The sequence below is a fragment of the Drosophila suzukii genome, chromosome 2L (assembly GCF_043229965.1).
Source record: "Drosophila suzukii chromosome 2L, CBGP_Dsuzu_IsoJpt1.0, whole genome shotgun sequence".
Taxonomy (NCBI): Eukaryota; Metazoa; Arthropoda; class Insecta; order Diptera; family Drosophilidae; genus Drosophila; species Drosophila suzukii.
Window position 1 is genome coordinate 15,350,585 of NC_092080.1, and position 14,965 is coordinate 15,365,549.

At 40.0% G+C, this 14,965-nt stretch overlaps 1 protein-coding gene across 2 annotated transcripts; it reads right to left on the reverse strand.

Moving 5' to 3' along the window:
• Positions 1–4,126: 4,126 nt before the first annotated feature.
• Hsp60C (Heat shock protein 60C) lies at positions 4,127–14,755 on the reverse strand. Of its 2 annotated transcripts, XM_017070672.4 has the most exons (3): positions 14,612–14,755; positions 6,039–6,160; positions 4,129–5,973 (listed from the first exon to the last, which is right to left on the reverse strand). In XM_017070672.4, the coding sequence occupies exon 3, from the start codon at positions 5,965–5,967 to the stop codon at positions 4,243–4,245; it is 1,725 nt and encodes a 574-aa protein (XP_016926161.3). In that variant the 5' UTR covers positions 5,968–5,973; positions 6,039–6,160; positions 14,612–14,755; the 3' UTR covers positions 4,129–4,242. The 2 variants fall into 2 exon arrangements, with proteins under 2 accessions (XP_065722525.2, XP_016926161.3); XM_065866453.2 differs by lacking the exon at positions 6,039–6,160 and having other exon boundaries at positions 4,127–5,973; positions 14,612–14,630.
• Between the last annotated feature and the right edge of the window lie 210 nt (positions 14,756–14,965).

Sequence of the window (14,965 nt, forward strand, 5' to 3'; positions counted from 1 at the left end):
AAATTTTATATATGTCAATTTAGTTTTAAGGGTATACCTTTTATTTATTTATGGGTATTATTACAGCTGAATTTTTAACATCATTTTAAAAGATTATTCAAGTGGCCAGAATACAGGATGGCTTAAAAGCTCATTCTTCGTCTCGTATATTAATTCGGAACCCATTTGATGCAAAGTAAAAGTGTTTATCCTGTTGATTTACGCTTCTTGCCTCATTCATCATCATCAAGCGTCTGCCAGTCTGGCTGTCAGCACGCATCGCCATTGGAAATTCAATTATTCGAAACACAGACTATTCAGTGCGGACCGAACACATTAAACACTGGTGGCCTTTATAAATTGGTGTGTGCTGAAATTTAGAATTGTCAGGTCAACCAGGGACAGCCGGGGCCATTTGAGGCCCCTGATGGGGGAGTCGGCATCAGGAAATTAGAAACGCATGCCACTTGGCGACCGGGACACGGGTTCCCCGAAAAGGGATTGCAACAATGAAATCCAAATCCAAAGCTCAAATGCAAGGCTATCATTGCATTTCCTGGCCGACGAGTGTAAGGGTCGAGGGCTGAGTTGTTAAGCGAAATCCATAGCAGTATTGTTTGCGTTGCCCAACACGTTTGAGTCCCATTTCCGTTTATGAATTGCACCGCCATGGGGTCAGTTTTGGGATAGCATCTGGTCGTCACTTGGGGATTTAACTTTGCAAGGGAAAAGTGGCCTTTAAAGACCACTTGCGTGAAGTACATGTATCAAAGAGTTGAGAACGCGACACATGGAATTCAATTACGACTCAGACTTTGACTTCTACTTCCACTGCGACTTTTGGGGGTGCCTTTCTGGCAGTCGTGTAAATTCATAAAACGAATTGGTTTATGGCCCGGCCTGCAAGAGGCGACGGGATCTGATTCTGCGACATGGAGAAACGCCCCAGACCGATGACTGCAGCCGACAAGAGACCTTCGACACACACACTACATATAGTATAAAAGGCGCTCCACATGTCGTCCCATTTGCCAGACTGGGGGACTGCCAAAAAATGTGGGAAAAACGAAACGAAATCCCCCAATATGTTTATGGCCAAAGTTCAAAGACTTTTGTTTGTCTTTTGATGGGGTGCAAATTGAAATTGAATTTGGCCGGGTTAAGCGCAAAAATCGCCTTCTTTTAAGCCCTTCTCCCAGATTCTCCACTTTGGTTCCATAAAACCATGGGATCTAGAGGGCCTCCACCCTCGCTCAGTGCTGTCACAAAAAAGGCAAACATTTGCAGGAAGCGCACCCGAAATATTTCTGCCACATAAATCATAACAATGGCCATATTGTATATGTAAAACTGCATGTTACAACGGCAACTGCAGCTGCATGCCACTGGAGTACGAGGGTATGGGCATGTGTGCCACCACAAGCAAACAAAAATCAAAATCAAATGCAATATAAATCTGCCCCGAGCTCTCGGAGAATTCACGTCAGTTGCCTTGGGACACATTTTCGAGAGAGATACCAGAATGACTGAATTAACGATCGCAGACTTTTGTTTAAGGTTGGAATTTTTGGGGTTGTTGCTAAAGATTTCCTAAAACATTTGGGAAAGCTAGGAAATAAGTTCTTAACTTTAGGAACTGGGTATTAGGACTGGGTATTATATGGTCGAGAGCCACGTCCTTAGTGTTCAAACTTTTTCAGTTTAAATAATAATACCCTATCCACAAGAGTATCACAACTTCGTAAATACAAATAGAAATAATAATACTGACAGTCCAAGTATGGTGAATAGGAATGCAATAGTTAGCACATAGTACTTTAAGAAAATTCAAAAATAAATAGACGGATATAAAAATCAGTAAGAAACGAGAACATTTTTACAAAGCCCAAGCTAAACTACAAATTTGTACCAGGGTTATGATTTTTGGTAAATGTGAAACTAACAAATAAAGTTATTTCTGTAGAATTTTCATATTTTCATTTCTGTAAGCCAGTGTAACTTTCGTTCCCATTGTGTGCAAACTTTTTTTTGAGCTAAAAAAACTTTCCCTTCATTCACCGCAGTCCCCGACCGTCCCAACAAGCAACTCTTGCAATAAATTGTCAATTTTTGAAATGTTTGCAATGTAGGCGAGGGCAATTTTATGGCCATTTCGGAGCTGATTTAATGCGCTAAGCGAGCGGGATTAGCCGTAGTCGTAAACCTGACGTTAGATGGGGCGTTATGGTGGCAAACGTGCTGGAATCCCCAGCCCCCCGGCCAGCCAGTCGACACTCAAAGCGGCCTTTTTCATAATTAAGTGGCGCATTGTTGCAGCCCGGGGCGCTGCATCGTGTAGCATCATTAAGACACGTGGGCGGATCATCTTCCTAACAGGCACTTGAACATCACACGGCGAGCAGAAAGTGCAATTTGCGTTGACAACATAAACAGCCAGGGGCTGTGGGTGGGGATTTTCGAAAGGGGGGCTCCTGTTCTGGCAGGATGTTGCAACACAAACAGCAACAGCAACTCGAGTGTAAGCAGCCAAGGATAAGCCTCGGGAATGGAGCTCAACATGCTCAGAGTGGTGAAACGAGGAGCAACGAGGTCTCAAAACACGCTCTGTTACCCACTTGGCCCGCGGGCCCAAAAACGCTTTTCTTAGCCGCTTTCCGCGGATGAGCATGAGCCTTAGCCGCAGGTCTTGAGATGGTTTAGGGATGAGGTAGCTGAAGAGGCGCTCAGTGCAAGGCCAAGTGGAAACTATCCAAGCAGATTTCTTTCCGCCCGAGGGCCACAACGAATGCCATTATAAATGTCGGAAAGTTAAGCAGCAAATGCATGAAAGTCAAGTGGCGGTTTATTATTCCTCCTCCACCGCGTCCCTTGGCCACCTCTTCAGCACAATTAGAAGAGCCCGAAAGCTTCATATTTCATAGCGAAATGCAAAAACGGAAGGGTCCGGAAGCAACAAAAAAGAAAGGAAAAAACCATAACAAGTGGTTAGCTGAACAGTGCAACTGTGACAAAGGACATGTGTAAAAGAGCACTTCCAGGACGAGCAGACTGTCAGTGGCCGGGGCGGTGCAAAGTAACAAACAACTGGGGAAGGCATTGAAACGTGGACGGGGCAAAAAGCCAAGGGAGGAAGCATTAGCAACCAGAAATGTCGAGTCCGTCACCGGCTTTCTTCCTGCAAGCTGAACAAGCTCCTTGTCCTTCATCGAAAATGTTCGCTTTAACTATGTCATTATGAAGATGTACCAAAATATATTACACAGGTGTGTAAATATGACAGGAATTTAATAAACCTATGAATACTTTATACTATGAGATCAATTATATCAATATAATATTATCATCTATAGTATCTGCTGTGTGTATATGATTATCATATACACTTTTTACAAATAATGTACACAGAGAGAATTTTAACCCTCTTATCTGAGTTCCAAATTTTTTCTTAACAATATCACTAAATTTTTGAAGTTAAAATGTTTTTATTGTCCTAGAATTAAGTTGAATTGGCGGTATTTACATTTTATACATCAATAACTAAACTATTAGTCCGGACAGTATTGTATATTTATTAAAAAATTGTTAAATAAACTCAATTTAACTTTTCTCTTTTTACCATTTCGTTCTAATATTGAGAACATTAATACCAAAATTTACTTACACGGTTTATAAGAACTAATGTTCTCAATTCAAGGACAATGTACTTGAATATTTCTCACTGTGTAGGGATAAAAAATATGTGCATTTTGAATTAAAAATTTCATATATAAATTGTTTATTTGCATTTCATATAAAAAATTAACAGTCAATACAATATTATAATATTCACTTTCCAGGACCTTGAAAATATCTATATTAAATCAAAAAATATTAAATGTTAGTTATATTTTCATAAAACATCAATTACTTAGATGAAAAAAATTTGTTTTTTGAATAAAAGTTTAAAATGCTTAAATTTAAAGTCATCGTAAAACTTTAAAAATGTTTTTTTTTTAATAATAATGGATTCATTACGTTTTTTATCCGTGTACTTATTAAACTGTTTATCCCTTTCTGGTGGCTATACAACCCCTTTCAAAATAAAATAATTTAATCCATTTCAGACAAAAATATAAGTGCACATGTATTTAAAATGAAGATTTCTTCATATGCAGCGCGCAACTGTGAGTAAAAGTGTAGATACATTTGTCATGTGTGGTAAACGTTCCCGTGTTTTGAATTTGGACATGTGATGGCGGTAAAAGGAATTAGATTAGGATTGGATTACATGCCCATTCCGCCCATGCCCATTCCTCCGAGTGCGCCCAAACCGGCGGCAGCTCCGGCAGCAGCGGCCTCCTCCAGGGGCAGCTCGGTGACCACTGCCTCGGCGGTGGTCAGCAGCGAGGCGACTCCGGCGGCGTCAGAGATGGCGGTTCGCACCACCTTGGTGGGATCGATGATGCCTCGCTCGATCATGTTGCCAAACTCGCCCTTCAGGGCATCGTATCCGTAATCCCCGTCCAGGATCTCCACCTTGGCCACCACCATGGCTCCATCCACTCCTGCATTTTTGGCGATGGTTAAGCAGGGCATTCGCAGAGCCCGCCGGATGATCTCTATGCCCATGTTCTGGTCCTCGTTGGCACCCTTCAAGTCGTTCAGCTTCTGGATGCACCGCAGCAGGGCGGTTCCTCCGCCGGGCACAATTCCCTCCTCCACGGCCGCTCGAGTGGCATTTAAGGCGTCGTGGACGCGATCCTTCTTCTCGCTCACCTCCACATCGCTGGAGCCGCCCACTCGGAGCAGGGCCACTCCAGAGGACAGACGCGCCAGTCGCTCCTGCATCTTCTCCTTCTCGTAGGAGGAAGTGGACTCCTTGATGGCCTCGCGGATGGACTCCACCCGCTTGGCCACCTCTGCCTTCTGCCCCTTGCCCTTGAGCAGCATGGTGTCGTCCTTGGTGACCACCACCTCGCCCACGCGTCCAAAGTCGCTCATCTTGACGTCCTCCAATCGCACTAGGTTTCCTTCATCACCGAAAACAATGCCACCAGTGGCTATGGCCATGTCGGCCAGCATCTCCTTGCGGTTGTCCCCAAAGCCAGGAGCCTTCACCGCGCACACCTGGAGGCCTACTTTCAGTCTATTTACCACCATGGTGCTCAGAGCTTCCGCCTCCAAATCCTCAGCTATCATAACCAGTGGTCTGCGCTGCGAGTTGGCCAACTCTAGAGCTGGAACAATGCTCTGGGCCGACTTGATTTTCTTCTCGCAGAAGAGCAGTAGGGCATCCTGGAACTCCACCTTTGCTCCCTTGGAGGAGTTGATGAAGTAGGGGGATATGTAGCCCCGGTCGAACTTCATGCCCTCGATCACCTCCAGCTCGTCGCAGAGGGTCTTGCCATCCTTCACCGTGATCACCCCATCTCGTCCCACCTTCTTTATGGCCTCGCTGATGAGGTTGCCCACTGACTTATCCCCATTTGCCGAGATGGTCGCCACCTGGCAGATCTCCTCGGGAGTGCTGACAGGACGGGACATTTTCTTCAGGTTATCCTTCACATTCTCGATGGCCAGCATCACCCCGCGGCGAATCTCCACCGGGTTGGCACCCCTTGATATCTTCTCGAAGCCCTCCTTGGCAATGGCGCGGGCCAAAACGGTAGCAGTGGTGGTACCATCACCTGCCTCCTCATTCGTATTATTGGCCACATCCTGGACCAGCTTGGCCCCAATGTTCTGGAACTTGTCCTTTAAGGCAATCGACTTGGCCACCGTCACGCCGTCCTTGGTGATTTTCGGGGAGCCCCAGCTTTGTTCGATGATCACGTTGCGTCCCTTGGGTCCCATGGTCACGGCCACCGCATCTGCCAGAACATCCACTCCTTGAAGCATCATGGCCCTTACCTCAGGTCCAAACTTCACGTCCTTGGCGTAGGAGCGCGCCCACAGGACATGATTGATCCTGGCAGTACGCCGCAGGGAACCGGTGAACATGCGCATCATGATGAACTGGGGGTTGGGTGGGTAAAAGTGTTAAAAGGGGTGAAAGGTTATCCTCTGGTCCGCCCACTTACTGATTGTTGCTTTTTACTGGTGAATAGGAAAACACTGTTGAAGCTCGGGCTGTTAAATGTAAAATGGGGAACTGATGTATCGTATGCTACTGACAGACTGATCCACAGGCTTCTAGACTACTCTGTTTATTTAAATAGGAAGGAAAGAATTACTTATAAATGATTTTAGGGAGCCAAAAATAATAAGTATTTTGTTATTACGTCCTGGGGATTATGGTTAGAAGAAAATTTGTTAATCTGTTCTAAATTAACTGAAAAAAACTCTAAATTTTAAATCTTGATATAAAAATAAAACATTGATATGAATAGCAGAATAATCTTTAAGGAATAGAAAAAAATGAATCAAATTAATAATAAATAAAAGATACTTTTTGTTGTCTTTAAATGGTAAGATTAAGAAAGTTTTCATGTACTAAGTAAGCAGTAATACATTTTAATAAGGAATTTTAATAAAATATTTTTTTTACACATTTAAATTAAATTATAAGAATTGTGAAAATAATCAAACTTTGCAGAATAAACTTTATAGTACAAGCTATTTCAACACTTATTTTGAGACTTTAAATTGTGGTTTACTTAGTTCCTAATACCTTTTGTGTAATTCATTTTACTTTTTCAGAGAATAATTAAGCACATATAATTTAAAAAATGGAATAAATCTAAAAAGGTAGAATTTATTGCACTTTTATAATAACAACTTATTAGGATTTATTAATTTATACAAAACGCATTTAATTAAAATGTAAAGCCAGATTAAATTAGGCTTTTCTGTGGCCATTCAAGTGGGCGTCTGCCAACCCAACGCATTCGAAAACCACTATCGTAGACCTCCATACCCTTCTCCTCAATTTTGCCCCTATATCCAATGAACATTTACCTGTGCGACAATTTGTAACCGAAAAGTGAAAACCATTTAAATAGTCGTAAAAATGTGCGACGACAGCGACCGAAATACAATAAAAGCCAGTGTGGAATGGGTATTCCCCCCACAGAGACCCCTGTTTTCACCCCGCTTCCAAGAAACATAAGCCCTTCGCTGGGGTATCGTTCGCTAGTCGCTGTCAGCTGCGCTTACAAGCGAGCGGAAAATTGAAAACTGTTAAGGCAGCGTAAGGCGAGCCTTATAGCGAGGCACCCACTACCCAGAACATAGAACCCAGAACCATGATCAGGGGGCGGTACGGAACGGGACACCAGACATTGAAGACAACCGGGCGGACAGCGACAAATGGCGGTGCTTGTTCATGAAAATTTAAATTGCAAAATGGGCTCTCGAGGTGGGTGGCACCATCCCCATCCCCCAGACATTCGCTAATATTTGTGTTTTAATTACCTGGGAAAGTGTCAGGACGTTCTAAGATGGGCTTGGAGTTAAGTGCAAATTTGCTCTCAGCCTGTGGCAACACATGACGCCAGTCGATGATGGTCTGCTTTAATTACCTTTTGTGTTGTGCTTGTTAATAATAAAATACAAGCAATGACGAATTCTTTGTTAGAGAAATTATTTTCAATTGATAACCTCCTGTTTTTATCTTTACTTTTTTTTTAAATTTAATTTTTTACCTTGTGATAGAAAAATGTGTGACCCTTTATGCATATGAACATGGGCTATTCTCTTCAAAAGGTACGAATAACAAAATAAAAATTAAATGGAAAAGAAAGAAGGACATTATTTTCATATCTATACGTTCAGAAGAATCTAGTATACCCTTTTAATCAACGAGTAACGGGCTAACAAATTGGAATTTATGTTATCTGTTACTTTGAACAAGGTGTTTTTTAGGCTTAACTTTAGTCCATTGTTTTTTTGAGTTCCTACTATCCCAATGAAAATTACAATGAAAAACCTTTGGGGACTTAATAAAATCTTGTATGGTATTATAAAGCAACATGTGTTTCAAAAAAATTAATCCGTTTCTGCTATCTATCATAAACTAATTGTTGATAGTGCAGATTTAAATGGCAGCCAAGGATTCATTTAATGATAGAGCAAGGCAATATATTGTTAATAACAACCATATCGATTACAATAATCCATCTCTTTCAGCCCATCCACACCCACACTTGCTAACAGTGATGCATCTGATTTAATTACAACAGCCGTCTTAAATTAGCAGACATTAATATTACAAGAGAACACTGACCTATTAACGCGACTCGGGAGTTTGGGGACTGGGACTTCGAGCAGGCCAAGAAGAAGCCCACGCGTCATTAGGAAAATGGCAACGAAATTAAAGAAAATTAGCAGTCGGCCGAGCGCCTGACTGGAGATGGCAAATGAGGCACATTTATTCGAATGTAATCCATTATGAAATCGCATAATGAAGAGATTAGCACACGCATTTGGGGCGCAATTAATAAATGACCCAAAAAAAAGGACAAAGGCGGGGCAGTGAAACTGACCTCTGTCAGTCCATTTGCGTGTTGAGTCCGCGAATAAATCCAATAAATTAGGCAAACGGTAATCATTAGTTTCCCTCCGTTTGTATGTTAGTGTATGACACAGGTAAATAAATCAGGTGAGACCCAGGTCCGTGCTTTATTAACAAATAAGTTGTTGGGGAGAAAGTAATGGGACAATAACTAGGACCATAATAATCGGTATAAAACAGCTGGCCCCTTATTAACCCATTGATGCTCAGCTTTTGTGTTAACTCTTCCCAACATTGTTCACCCTATAAAAGGCTTTGCACTTCAATTAACTTGTCTTTTTTGGATTTAGCCCAGCCGCGCCGCAGTCCAAGGACTTTCCCAGGCGCGATTTTCCCTTTTCCTTTCACGACCCCTCTAATCGATAATTAACCACAAAAACTTGGCACGCAACAGGAAAAGGGTTGGGGGTACGGTAAATGGATCGAAAAGGGGCACTGAGCCTAAGTATAAAGAGGGTAATGGCACGGCACAAAGTTTAATTAACACACAAGTCGTGCCTCTCGACTTCGGGTTTCCCCCTAACCACTGACAAATTGCTTAGTAAATAAAAGATTTTAAGAAACAGATGATATTATTCTTTAGAACTGAAATAATTTAGAGAATTTTATCAAATTTACATCCTTTAAAAATATTCTTTACCACGTATGTGGCCCAAAATAGAAACTTTCTTTTACTTTCCATTTTGTCTCTTGGCAGAATGACCCCCTTTCTCAACAAATAAGGGGTACAAATACGTGCTGCGGTCGGCTTTGTTAACTTAAAGTGATGGTCAAAATCTTGCCGAAGTTGAAAGGGAAATTTTAAGCGGATTTTCTCAGAAAGTTTATTAGATGATTGGTCGGGTAAAAAGAGGAGAAAGAAATTATAATTTATAGATGCGGCTTTATAAAAGGGAATAGACGTGGACACGTGACCTTTGTAATAAGTAATTACGAAAATAATAACAATTATTGGTTGGTTGTAAAATTGATTTTGTATAAATATTCCAACAACCAAAATATTTAAAAAATGTGACTTCCTGCGCTCAGCGATTTTGATTCTCAAGAGCACTGATGAATAAACTATGTATATAAAATATTAATTTCCGAATAGGCTAAGATTCAGCCTTAGGAAAGTTTGTATAAAAGTTGGCTTAAAGCGATGAGGGTTCCCGGAAGGGACCTTTTGTTTACCAGGACAAACGATATGGTTCGAGTAAAACGGTTATGTTATAATAATATTGATTTCCATGCGGTGTTCGATAACATCGGCGATTGCCCTTACAAGTAGAACCGAGGTAGGCAACATGAGCTTATAGACAATCACATATCACATATCCTAAATACAATTAAGTATGAAGGTTAGACCTTTATTTTTCGACCAGCTAACTTGATCTATTTATTATTTATTAAATTATGTTTAGGTCATATGGATTGATTTTAATGTGAGGACATGCTAACCAGTTCAAGAGCGGAACTCGTAATATTAATAATAATAAACAAATATAATAATAATAATAAAAAAGGACTAGGCCTTTGTGACTTGATTACCTTACTAGATTTATTTATATTGTATTTATTAAATTATGTTTAGGTCATATGCATTTTTAAAATAATCCAGTGACCCACTTGCGTTTGGGATTAATTCTAAAGTGAGGACATGCTAACCCATTCAAGAGTGTACAGCGAATTCGAGGTCTTCTTCTGGTGCAATAGCCTGGATGTTTGGTGTGGTCAGCTGCATCCCCTCTGGCTGGCCGCACATTGCCCCCAGGTTCCTCTGGTTCCCCTTTGCAGTTCGCTGCACACTTTGATTAGCCGAAACGGCTTGGTGTGGGCTGGGCCGTTGTCTGGTTTGGTTTTTAACACTCAGACCCCTGGATCCCAAAGCACCCGACCTTCCAACCACCCATGGCATACCGTACCACCCGCCGTCTGGGCCTGCTCACACGAGCCGGAAGCGCATTATAAAGGGCATTTCCGGTATTTAGGTTAGGTCGCTTGACGTGGGCCGTTTGGCGTGCTTTGTATTATTAGTTCGGCGAATTCGGCGCCCCGGCTGGCTGGGAAGTCAGGTGGAAAAGGTCACACTGGACTAAACATGGCGTGTGTGACGGCTTTTGGCATAAGATATGTACCGAAGGGGATAACAACTTTCCACTTTATTCCCCTTTGGGAAGTGGGGGAAAAGTTACGCAATCAAAAATTATGATGTCTGGGTGAATGAAAAACAAGTTCAGACTTTTAGATGCAGTGCGTTTCGAGGCAATCATAAGTCCGACACATCCTGAAAACTTTTCTTCGATCGAAAAGTTTTGTCTTAACGCAGTCATCGCTGCCCACCAAATTTGAAAAAAAAAATTTAGGGGAAAAAATAAGTTTGAACTGTCCAAAAAGTGTTTTGGGATAAGCGAAAACTTTCGCACACAAACGATTTTTGACGGTCATTTTAATAAATTGAAAACTGGCGGAAGGGATGAAGGTCCAAAATCGATTGGGGGACTCGACAGACGATTGCAACTTTTGCTTCTTCCTGGCCGGCAATGTTTGGGCAGGCTCATAAAATCTGTTTACAGGCTTATAAATAAGCGACACGATTTGTTTTTCTTATAAAACTTTGGCTTCCTCTTCCTATATTACCCCGAATCCAGGCCATAACTTATGCATGTCAAGGACCTCGAAACTAAACAAATCTGGGATCAGCCAGAATGTCTTCTTCATGGCCAAAAGTTTTTAACATTTTTATTGAGTTTGCTTTGTAATTTAAATTGTTTGCCCCCAACTTGTTGACACGACAGAGGATGCCTAACCAAGACGGCAGGGGGATTTTGATCTAGGGTTAAGGATGGTGAGGAGTTAAAAGATTTTCAACTCCTAGATGACAGCATAAACCAATGGTATTTTATCTCTCCTAGTGACTTTCAATCAATCGCATCAGAGTTCATTGTAGCGTCTAACAATTTGTTGTCTGCCTGGTCGCCCTTTCCCACATATATGTGCATATATCCCACAGATGCCATGGAATAATCGAAGCTTTATTATATCCGTCAGCGGCAGCCATGAAATGGGCAAACCAGGAATACCAATGCAGGACTAGCTGGGTATTTTTATATGTACATATTTGTACATATAGAGGGAGTTTTGGGTAAAAGGCAAGGTATCCGCCCGCTCTCATTTTTTGCACAATTGCAAACATCATCGATGACGCTTTGCCACAGGGCGTATACGTTATGCAAACTTCAAGTGGGTTTTGTTGTTCAGTGAAGCACGACGTTACCTTTAACCTCCCAGCCATAGCAAATTAACAAGCTGAATCTGGTAAGTTAAGAGTAAAGAAAAGTACTGGTTATGGCTTAAAGCACATATACTTTGGCTAGCTTATTTTGTATGTAATATTCGTTAAGTTAGTTACTAACTAATAGTTGGTTAGTTCAGATATCTACACTTATATCATATTAAATAATAATAATAATAATACCATAAATATTATAATATCAAAAAAAATATTTAAGGTAAGTATTTTGAGTGGTACTATATATTTATTGAATTTTTTATTAAAAGTATACAAATTAAAAACTTACTCGAACAAAATTTAAATGGATCAAATTTAAAAATCCTTAACCAATTTTTTTTAAATGACTACAATACAGTAGCTTTAAATACGATTAGAATTACGGTAACTTTTCATTTTTTTAATTATGGATCCGGCAAAAAATTAATTTTTGTTTTTTCTAGTATTTGTACCTATGATACTCTAAAATAAAAATTAGTTCCTAAATTTTGTTCACTTTTTTAGACAACTAACCATTTTCAACGGTTTAAAGGCAGCTTTTTAAATTTAAGCAAAAACTATCAACGTTTTTAAACGAAAATATAATTTAAGTACTAACCAGATTGGGATTTTTTTAATGGTTCTATCAGAACATTTAATTTGATATGTTCAAGTGTTGTTCTTGTTTCAACAAACCCGTGTAACCCCTTGTGCAATCGAGTGAATTCCTTAGAAAAACCGAGATCCTGCTTATTTTACTCTTTTATACAATAACTGGCCTGCTTTTATACTCCCGAAAGTACCACAAGTCCCTCTTGTGTCAGTAGATAAAAAACCTCTTCAGAATTGTCTTCTCAAGATACTCGTATGTGTGTGTGTGTGTGTGCTTATGCAAGAGGAATAACAACATAATTCATTTTGTCACTTGTATTTTCTTGTTATTAAATTGTTTTCTGAGCCACCTCCTACCGCAAGTCGTTTGCCCTTTGCTCTGGGCTCTTCTTTCGGCAGCTTTTGGCTCATTCTCCCGGCGCTGGCAGTTGAAATTTATGCAAATTATAATACGCAAATACACAAGTTATATTCGGAGACACAATAAACAAGCCATGTTGGGTGCGAAAACAAAGAGGAGCGGCACCGGCAGCCGGGTTAATTCGGCCCGGCTCAACCGGGTCGGAAACCTCACCTCCTATGAGGTCCTTGGTCCTCACATAATTGCGAGAACTGCACAAGTGCGGAGTGAGTGCTTCGAGGCAATATGCAGCACCCCGGTGCAACCCCATTGTATCTCGAATACGGAGTCGAGAAGTTGTCTGACATAATTGAAACAATTGCACTTGTTGTTGCCTTCTTCTCACTTCATTCTCAGACCCTCCACTGCATTCTTTTCTTTTCTTCGTGGCACAGAAGGCCCGGCATGAAATGGCTTTTCCGACCGAAGCCGGTAATTATAAAGTACACTGAAGCTTTTCTTTTATTGCCCTGCACTATGAGGCATTACGCTACCACAGTCAGGAACAATCAAGTTGTTTATCCTTAATTCGTATGATTTATAGGCTTAACTTATGAGGTCTCTTATGGCACTTACTATGGTGTTTGTTTTTTGTTTTGACTCATTTAATTTTAATTAAACATGAATTGGACAAGAAACTTGAAATATATCATATATGCATGCAGTGGAAGATCCAGAATTTGGTTGTAAGGGGTATTTATTAAGAATAGGATGAGTAGAAATCCAAAAAATTAAAACTAAATACAAATTACGTATACTTTTTAACCCGAGTGGGGGATCTATCCTAAGAATTCTAAGAATTATATTTTTCAACCTTTTTTAAATGTTTAACCTTTTTGAAGATTTTTTATAGTATTCAGCTCAAATACTTTAGATTAGAACAGAATAATTTGCGCATTAGTTACAGGATTGTGGACATTAAATGGACAATTTATAGATCAAACATACTCATGAGACTTTTTAATTAAAATGATTCCAATCTGCATTAGCCAAAAATATATTAATTCCCTTCTTTTTAATCAATTTCAAAAATATAAAATTTCTTTTAGTGTATTTGTCGGCCGACATTAGACAACCGGCAACAAGTTCAACCTACCGACCTCAACCATCCGCGCGCCTAAGCCGTTTCAGCGTTCTTCCTATTCAATAATCCATTGGCTGGTTGCCAAACAGTTGGCAACTCGGAAGCCATTCCAACGATTATGAATAATTTTCCCTGGCCCTACTCTTTCATTCACTGTTTTATATTGCATTTTCCCATATTTTTTGCTACTGGGAGTGCAAAAATAAAAATGCATAAATTGAAAATTAAACTTTATGGAGCTAATTGAAGGCTGGCAATTTCGGAAACTGTTGGGTCAGCTTGAAATGATAGATGGTCCAGTCAGGAATGTATTTTTTGGGCGGAGTATAAGTGTGGAAATTTCCAAATAAAATTCAATTTTGACTTTTGGCTTCCATTAAATGGAAAAGGATCAACAGAAGCAGCAGCAGCAGGACCAACAAAAGCATCAGATAAAAATAGTCTGTGGGTGTTGATTCAATTGTAGTAAAGTTTTCCATTAAATGATTTTTGGCACAACAATTTCGAGGGCAATTTAAAGCGTACACACATACACCAAACTTTTCCACAATTAACATTGATGGAAAGCTGGGAAAAAGAAGCTGTGCGAATGGAAGTCAATAAAATGCAGAGCAATTGCAAATGTCGAGGCTTCAATCAAAGTGTCGACATTAAGCTGGTGAGATGAAGTGCAATTATTGGTTGGATTTATTCTTATAAAAAGATAAAGATCGTGGGAGAGCAGCTTAGGGATTTAAGTATTGTCTATCTTATATGTATATTCATTATAATTACTTCTATTAGTTTCTTCATTACCTTTACTAAATTTCCACAGATTCCTGTTGTTTATTTTGTTAAAAATCCAAAATCTTCTTAAACACTGAATTGCACTATTATTTGTTGTTACTACTTCTGTTTTGTGATGTATAGTGTGACATTTCAGACAGTGATTACTATGCTCCGACAAATAAAATAATAGAGGTGAATGGAATACTGTAAAAATAAAAATTTGCATGGTTCAGTCAGTTGAAAAATAATAGGAAATTTTTAAAGTTCTCCTAACTTTCGAGAAGTAAGAACCCGTTTAGGTTTTATCACCTTTAGAATAAATTGTAAAAACTTTTAAGAGGTCGATGTGGAGCAAATATATGTTCAATAAATAACTCAAAT

Excerpts from the sequence above, each read along its gene's own strand:
- Hsp60C (XM_065866453.2), bottom strand. The coding sequence starts at position 5,967 with ATGATGCGCATGTTCACCGGTTCCCTGCGGCGTACTGCCAGGATCAAT.